The sequence below is a fragment of the Eucalyptus grandis genome, chromosome 6 (genome assembly GCF_016545825.1).
Source record: "Eucalyptus grandis isolate ANBG69807.140 chromosome 6, ASM1654582v1, whole genome shotgun sequence".
Lineage (NCBI taxonomy): Eukaryota > Viridiplantae > Streptophyta > Magnoliopsida > Myrtales > Myrtaceae > Eucalyptus > Eucalyptus grandis.
In genome coordinates, this window is record NC_052617.1 from 57,331,224 (window position 1) to 57,340,346 (window position 9,123).

Consider the following 9,123-nt stretch of genomic DNA (forward strand, 5'->3'; position numbering starts at 1 on the left):
AAAACACCTTGTAATTGCATCTATCAATTATTTTTACTCAAACAAAGTAAACTCATTCGAGAAAAATCAAATTTACTTCTCCAATGAAAACCCATTTTCATAACGATGACGCATCTTCATAATGATGATGAAAGTAACGTGATCCAACATTTAAAAGAAAAACAAAACGAACCCTTTTTTTTTTTTATAAAAAGAAAGGTACAAATTTTATTAACCAAAAAATAGCTATTTTTAACGTTTTAATTTTAATTAATTGAGCACTGCAATTTGCCCCTTCTTATATAAGAAGGAAGAGTTGTCAAGATTGAAATGGAGATAATTTAATTTTCGATGCGGGTTTTAATTCTCAAATCATGTTGGATAAAAATTCAAGAGTTAAAAGTTAGAGATTGAGTAAAGTAAGACTGGTAAGTTTTTTTTTTTTTTTTGTTTGTGGTTATTTTCGCCTTTCAGGGTCAGCGGGAAAAGCAAAAAGACGAGTAAATCCCTCAAGTCAAGACCCACAAGGGAACTACAGCGAGCTTTGGGCAGCAGCGGCGGTAGCATCGCGGGGCCCCAGACGAAAGAGCCACGGTTTGGAGAGCCGTCGTGGCAAATCTTCTCCTCTTCTTCTCCGATAGAGAGACAGAGACAGAGACAGAGAGAGATCGCACCGCCGAATCAAAAACACCGATCCCGACTGCAAAAATCTATGGTGGTGGTAGCAGCAGCAGCAGCAGCTTAAATGGCGTCATCCCTCATCGCAAGGACCTTTCTTGCTCATCGCCTCGCTCCCTCCTCACTCCCCCTCGCTCGCAAGGCTCCGATTCTCACCTCCCTTTTCACCGTAAGTTCGCCTTTCTACTGGGTTTTTGGGTTCCATGGCGTTTCGTCGTAAAGTTCCGGTTTTTAACTCCATCGGTGATTCTTTAGTTTATCTTTCCAGTTGGAGTGGTCGTGTCTCGAGTTCTTTTTAATTCGATTGCTCTTCGGAGCTGTCGTCCTCTCGAATATCGCATGGTTATTCTCGGTCCTCGTTTGTATACATGGGTCTGGAATTGCTAAGGCGTGCGCGTTCTTTGCTCTCATCATCGGACGATGCTCGTAGTGTCGGAATCACTCTATGGTTCTGTGAAGTGAAGCGTTTCGCAGTCGAAATTTGGCTGAATTTTCCCTTCAGAAAAACCATGTTCCTGCATTGGACTAGGCCTTCTTCTTAGCTGACGAGGTTCATAAATTAATTTGGATGATGGTTTCTCATGCAAGGTCCGGTTGTTTTTGGTTGTCATTATGCACGATGATTGCTTACTTTTGTGTGTCCCTTTCTCGATTGCTTGCAGAAGAGAACTCATTGCACCTCACGCGGCTTGAGGTTTGCAGCTCAACAATTTCGTCGAACTTTCCAGCCTATGGCTTCTGCAGTTTTCCAAACGAGAGCTGACTATTCTACACAATCGGTGTCTACAAGTGAACCTGTTGTTTCGGTTGATTGGCTCCATGCGAATCTCAAAGAGCCTGACCTGAAGGTATCGGCTCTAGCCTGTTATTGTTGTTTTATTTTTGGCCTCATATCAGTCTGAAAACAACTCAATGTCTTTGCCCTAGAAAATCTAGCTACGCTGTGTGCCTGTTTCTGCTTCTCCTTCGGTGTGGCAAACTGTTACTAGTTATCCTTCCATGCCTTACGATTTTCACAATATAACCATTGAGTCGGGCAAAAAGATTTTGCATTTTTGCTGATACAAACGGCATCATGAGTGATTTCACCTCTGTTTGGGCTGGAAGAAACGTAGATGAGGGGAATGTATCTATTTTTGGTGTGACTTGAATGAACCTCATTGATCTATGTTTTTAATTAGTGACTTAGGAGAAATTGCTCTACTTTGGTCCATCCTTTATGTTAGTTTCAATTTGCATGTTCACCTTGTGCAATATCTATCCTTCCTCCTGTAGTGCAGTAAGAAACCTACATTCATTTAAAAGCACATTGAAGTAAATGCTTGAGGACATTGCTTACTTAATTTACCTTTTACAGGTGTTAGATGCATCATGGTATATGCCAGATGAGCAACGGAATCCAATTCAGGAGTACCAGGTGTCAAATTGAATGTGTTGTACTTCAATTTGGACTATGCTGAGTCATGCATGATTGGTGTACGTTTTTAATCGATGTCTTATGTTGAACTTGATTTTGAATGATATCCTGTGTTCAGGTTGCTCACATTCCTGGTGCTCTTTTCTTTGACGTGGATGGAATAGCAGATCAAACTACAAATGTGAGATTATTTTCTTGAGCTTTTGAAGTATTCTGATTGCTTTTTTATGCATATTCGCATCGCCTTCTCAAGCTCTATGAATTGATAGACATGTGTGGTATTCTGTGAGATGAATACCCTACTCTTTCGTTCATCCTGTCATTCATCCTAAGTAGCGCTTCTGCATGAATAGCAATTAGCTTTTGCAGGTAGAGCAATGTATTGACAACACTTTTTGGTCATTTTGCTTAGTTGGCAATTTTAGAGTTTTTCTCTTTCACGCATCTGTGATCTCAACACTATTTTTGCATCCTCTCACTCCCTTATTTTAATCATCATTTCACTTGTGGCCTCTTCTCATTTAAGACCATCAGTTTTCAATCCATATAAAAAGAATATTTATAATGTATAAGACAAGAAGTTGATATCTTAAGATATAAGAAAAAATATTTAAACTATTTTTGTAAAAAAATAATTTTTACTGTGTGAAATAAATTATATATCCATGTACATGTTAATTACTCTAGATATTACAGAGTAATCAGTATTTTTATTTTTATCCGCATATTGGCCATGTGCCTAGTTTAACAATGATGCACCTATCTTGCCAGGTTTATTTGGAGATGTGTGCATCTGCATAATAGGACTGTAGTTGCTTAGGTTTGCATGGGTTAACTTGCAATTTGAGCTAGGGCTTCCTGTCTGCTATTCCTCAAAAAGCTCTTAGCCAAGTGTGAATGACACTGCATGCGAGTTTTTTTTCTGTTGATTCGTCTTTATTATGTTAAGCTCTCTTTCAGTCCAGATTGCATAGACAGACGGGTGAATTTTCATTTTCTTCTTTCCATTACGTTGAGAAGCATTCATCAATTGTAAAAGTAAGAAGTTTCTAATGTAGGCCAATAGTGGACCATTCATGACCTTTTCCGTATACTCGTCTGCACGTTTTAGCACAATAAAAAGTAGTTTCAATATCATTTCCTGTGTTTTTCTTTTCCTTAATCCATCAAGCATGTCAGTGCTATCGAGCAATGAGGAGTACTGTTTATTCCTTTATAACATATGATGTTCTCTGTGTATTTTGTTGGAATCTCTGTTTATTGCCGCATCTCATTTATCACGATTCATGAATATCTATCTGCTAACTGGTAATATATGGATGACAAATTGTTTTAGCTGCCACACATGCTGCCATCTGAGCAAGCTTTTGCTGCTGCTGTCTCTTCTCTTGGAATTGAAAACAAGAATAGCCTGGTTGTCTATGATGGAAAAGGGCTTTTTAGTGCAGCTCGTGTCTGGTGGTGAGTCACAGGTCAATGATTAGTTTATAAGTGATTTGTGCTTTTCTTCAGAATTATCTATCTCATCTTTGTTAAGGATGTTCCGAGTGTTTGGGCATGAAAGAGTCTGGGTGTTGGATGGAGGTCTACCAAGATGGCGGGCATCGGGTTATGATGTCGAATCAAGTGCTTCTAGTGATGCTATTTTGAAAGCGAGTGCTGCCAGTGAGGCAATAGAGAAAGTGTATCAGGGACAGGCAGTAAGTGGACTGATTTACAATTTGCAACTTTTTTCGACTATGATATTGAGGCTTGGTTTTTTTTTGCTTCTATGCAAAGCACAAAGTATCTCTTTTATTTTCACAATGAACATCACCTTAAAGAGAAAAAGGCAAGCTTAGGAGAATGATCTATCACTGCTAGTTTTTGGGGGCAAAGAGTACTTGACATGCTTGATTGGAGCATGTGTTTGTGAAGTTTGCTTATAAGAGTGGCTCATCTTCTGTGTTATTGATTGGTTAGGTAGAATTCAAAAGTCATCCATTTTGTTTATACTCTGAAAGTTGGATTATCTTCTTTGATGTCTCTTGCATAAATAGATATGAAAATCTTATATCTGGTGACTGTTTATCCTCTCTGATTTTTATCCATTTGCAAGTTGTCTTTTGAGTGATTGATTTTACTTCTTGCTTCCTTTGCTCTGTACTAAGTACTAGCATTCTAGCCTGTGCAATTGAAAAAAAAACTTACAAATTCTTATCCTACCAAAACTTTTATGTTGATGACTCAGTTTCATCTATATGCTTAAAAAGGATACCTGTCTCTCATGGTCACCTTTATGACCACTTTGGTTCTACGCAGTGCATGTGGAGATATTTCTTCATCTTTTTTATTTTTTTGTATAGCAGCAATCATCTTTTCCCTATCACTACAATAAGTCGCTTGAGAGGAATTGTATGAAGGAGAGCTAGTTTACTGATGTCATGTCCCTTGAATACTGATTCTTTGACATCTTTTCCAGTCTATATTTTTCTTGGAGAATACGGAAGTCCTCTTTTTGTTATCTTCCTATTTTCATGTCCTGAAGTTATTCACGTTGTTTTTTTTTTTCATTGCTCTCTGAATCATAGGTCGGGCCAATCACATTTGAGACTAAATTTCAGCCACATCTTGTCTGGACACTCGATCAGGTTAAATTTCCATAAGTTTTTTTAATTTGTGTGTTAATATTATTATAAGTTTTTTTGTTACACTGTTGTCATTTTCCCCGTGTTATTACATACTTTCTATCCTATTCTAAATTGCAGGTGAAAGGAAACATTGACGAGAAGAGTCACCAACACATTGATGCCAGATCAAAGGCCAGGTATAATTCATTCACACCTGTGAATTTCTCTCTAACTAATGCTTTTTGCACTATTGCTTGTTTTCTTTGATTTGAGTATCAGATTTACCTGTCTTGGCACTGACATTAGCAGTTGGCTAGACAAAATGATCTTCTGTAAACTTGTCATTGCATCCTGAGTATGTCATAATATAATGAAAGGGGTATGCTGAACTCAAATGGATCATTGCACTAGATTTTGGATTTTCTTTCCCATTCCTCTTAACAGCAAAATATCATTTTGTTATGAAATAAAACTTGAGCATCGTGCCACTCCTGTGCTCAGGATAGGTATTCCGCGCTCAGAAGAGGTATTCATTTGGGTTGGTTGAGCTAATGTACTCTAGGAGGCAGTTTGACGAGGTTTAGCTTGCCATGATCAGTAATGGTCCCTATAAGTCATGTCACAAAGTCGGTGCCTAACCTGGAACTTCTCTACCCCATACTTTTCCCTATGGCTTCTGACCTCTAAATTGAACTATGGATTAAGTGCCTGTGGAATCACGTCAGTAATAAGGTTAAAGCCCAACAGAATATTCTTAGCTACATTCTCTTGTAATTTCATAGCTATTTCTTTAATATGAAGAGGAAGACAACAACTTAGATCATCTTTGCTTAACTACAACTACACAGTAACTGAGTACGGTTTTCAACTTTTGTAGATAGTATAGTGGTAGCCACCACATAATAGAAGCAAATAAGTCGCAACGAAAACCACCTCCACCAAAAGCATAATTACATCATGCTTTAATTTTTTTGAGATATATTGCTATCCAATTGTGCCTTCTTGTCTAAGTTTAATTTAGCTCTTACGAATTTCCTGAAGCTAAGATATTTTTGTAGATTTGATGGTTCTGTGCCAGAGCCTCGAAAGGGAATTCGGAGCGGCCATGTACCTGGAAGCAAATGTATTCCTTTTGCACAGGTAATGATCTAAATTGAAGTGTCACTTTTCTCACTAATGACCCTGAAGATGCGCAAGAGTTCTTGAAATGTAGGTTTACGTCAAGATTTTGCTTGGACTTTGCAGTCGATATTTGGTTTTTGCTTGAGCTTTAAGTATGACTTTTGAATTTGTAGTTCGGACGCAAGTAATGTTCACCTAGGTCATATCCCTGTATGATTCATTGCTTGTTTGTTCTTTTTAATATTTTCTTGGTGGTTGTGGGTATCAAAATTGGATTAAATTTTGAATGTAAGCAGAAGATAACTTTAATATGATGGATTACTTTCCTATGCCTAGTCATGATGCTTGACCTCTTTGTGCCTTTCACAGCTGTTGGATTCTTCACAGACATTGTTGCCGCCTGATGAGCTTAAAAAGCGATTTGATGGAGCAGGTATACCTTTCTCTTTGCCTATATGTTTGAACATTTTTGTTTCCGCACCTCATTTCAATTCACTTGAATCAAAGGCACATTTAAAGGTTAGCACCTGAAATCATTTTTTTAATAGTTGCTTTCCTCCAACTTCATCTTCGTAATTCTCTAGATTGGCGCCTGGATACCTAGAAGTTAACTACAAAGATAATCTCTATCTACCTATTCTTATTATCAATTTGGAAACTATGTTGCACGATTCAATATGATCTCAATAGGCAATATGTAGAAGTGATGATGCTAGAAAGTTTGGACATGTGTTGAACTGAAATTAAGATTTGCATTGATCTGTCTCACGTAAGTCTCTACAGGCATCTCTTTGGACAGTCCTGTCATAACTTCCTGCGGTACTGGTGTTACAGCTTGCATTCTTGCATTGGTAAGTTCTGTCTTCCTACATGTTACTTTTAGGCCTTCATTTAGGAGACACAAATCCCCCAATTTGAATAGTGGAAGTCTTTTTGACAGAATGTAAGGGTCGTTATAAGTGAGTATATGAGGAAAGTGCTGTCATATCTGTGTTTTTTCTTTAGGGACTTCATCGTCTTGGGAAGCATGATGTTGCTGTTTATGATGGATCATGGACTGAATGGGGTGGCCATCCTGACACTCCTGTCAACAAATCATGAGATAAAAGAGCACTTCAAAATGGGACATGCTACCGAATTGCTCAGTATGAAATTTACATTTGGCTGCTTGATTGTGACGAGAGCGATTGTCTAAGAAAAAGGTGGTTTATTTTGCCTTTGTCAATTGCAAATTGCTTTGAACATGGGAAATTGTTTACGTGAGAATAAAGGTAATTAGTGCAAAGTCTGAGTTGGATACCTTCGAAATAAGAAAAATCAATCGTTTAGAAAATCTGACAGGTGAGCACATATTGCTAAATAGGTACCTGTTAGCCGTTTGTATATGGATGCCATTCTCTGGAAAGGCATATCTGAACAGGTGTTACCCAAGGGAAAAAAACCGATTCCGATATGACTCTGAACATTATCCGTGCATCTATGCTTGCTTCAAATTCTGGAATATAGCCTTTGCAACTGGCTTCTCTTTCTATCCTTGCTCAGGCCTCATTATGGTCATGAACAGAAAATGTAAGAAATCAATTACATGCGCTTTAAGTCGCATTTGGGATTGTGATACATTTTCATTCTTTTGGACCACGCCATGTCACTTTGCAAATGTCTATCCCAAGTAACTGAGATCAGTTAGACTATTTTCAGATAAAGTACCAAAAGTCTTAAACTTACTACATTTGTATTAATTTAGTTATAAACTTTTCAATTAAACAATTAGTTTTAGACATTTTTATATTAATACCAATTGAGTTTATCTGGTTAATTTATGTGAGAAATTGCTAACATGGACACTGGTGGTCATACGTGGCAAGGCCGACATTGACGTGAACGAATTTTATAATTTTTTGATACTTTTTTAGAATTTATTATTTTCTCTTCTCTTTTCTTTCTTTTTGTCATTTCTCATTTTTACGAGGACGAATTTTATAATTTTTTAGTTTTTTTAGAATTTTATTTATTTTTTTATTTTTTTCTCTTCTCTTTTCAATTCTTTTTTTTTTTTTTTCTCTTTTTCACAATTGACCATTGTCAACCACAAGCTAATATGGGCGAGAGGGCCTCTGCACCCTTGCCAACCATAGATGAAGTTGTTGAGCCCCACCCAAATTCAGGTGAGGGTCGAAAACCTCAAGGGTTCAATGCCCTCGCTCGTGGCTGGCGAGGGCTTCACGCCCTCGCTTGGATTTGGGCAAGGGTCTTTGCACCCCGGCCTAGATATGGGCTTAGGCCCTCACCTATGGTTGGTGTCAACCAACTCATCGGCGCCGACCAAAGGTAAGGAAAAAGGTAAAAAAAAAAAAGATAAATAAAAAGAAAAAATTATTAAAATATTCTGAAAAAAATTAAAATTATAAAATTTGTGCATGGCGATGGTGCTACGTAGTACCGTTATGTTAATAATTTTCGACCTAAATGAGTTGGATAGTCTCAATTAGTATTAATACGAAAAGTCTTATGATTAAATTAGTTCAATTAAAAAATTTAAAACTAAATTAATACCGAGACAATAGGTTTATGACTTTTTTTTACTTTTCCCAACTATTTTCCTATTTAGTTGAGGCAGGACATGCAAAGAACACTTCCATTGCAAAATTACCCAGACGGGTAAAGGCAGGGAGAAGAAAAAAAGAAACTGAGAGAACCAATGCTACATGATTATCTTTCAAAAATGAAAATGAGAACCGGCGCCAGTGGTCGATTTAACATCTGTAGCTTTCAGCAAACCCGCTTCTTCTTTGATAGCCCAGAAGCTAATGCTTTTGCAGTTTCAAACTCTTCCCTGCATATACCAAAATCAACGATGAACGTGACCGTACATTGCTGTGTATGGTAAAAAATTGTTGAAGGATGGAACCGTCTTATCAAATATCAAGGATGGCCATTTAACTCCAAGACCCAACTCAATGGAATGGATCGTGAATTTATCAGCCAATCAGGACAATTGACAGATTCACACTTCATAGACTCTCCTGGGCGTGGTAACTTTTTTTTTTATTCACTTTGGTTTAGAAACATGTCCTGAAAGGCCAGATCTAGAACAATCAACCCACGACAAGCTTTTTTTCTGAGGATATAAGGCTGCTCTGGAATTTTACCATCAGCGTACTACTTTAACTGTTGACTCAGGTAAGATCTTCTCTACTTTCCTTGATAGATAGCAATCAACCTGAACACGGTGATAGAGAATGAGAGGTTCCAATCTAAGCACATGCAAGATACCATAGTGCGATGCTGACGCACCATCGCAGCAAATCTCTCCCCGAA

General features: G+C 37.7%; 1 protein-coding gene across 1 annotated transcript; it reads left to right on the plus strand.

Annotated features, from left to right (window-relative positions):
• Positions 1 to 520: 520 nt before the first annotated feature.
• LOC104451026 (thiosulfate/3-mercaptopyruvate sulfurtransferase 1, mitochondrial) lies at positions 521 to 7,268 on the plus strand. Its single transcript, XM_010065775.3, has 12 exons — positions 521 to 826; positions 1,320 to 1,505; positions 2,015 to 2,074; positions 2,193 to 2,255; positions 3,411 to 3,535; positions 3,612 to 3,774; positions 4,645 to 4,704; positions 4,822 to 4,880; positions 5,742 to 5,823; positions 6,175 to 6,238; positions 6,589 to 6,656; positions 6,811 to 7,268. The coding sequence occupies exons 1-12, from the start codon at positions 725 to 727 to the stop codon at positions 6,904 to 6,906; spliced, it is 1,128 nt and encodes a 375-aa protein (XP_010064077.1). The 5' UTR covers positions 521 to 724; the 3' UTR covers positions 6,907 to 7,268.
• Positions 7,269 to 9,123: the final 1,855 nt, after the last annotated feature.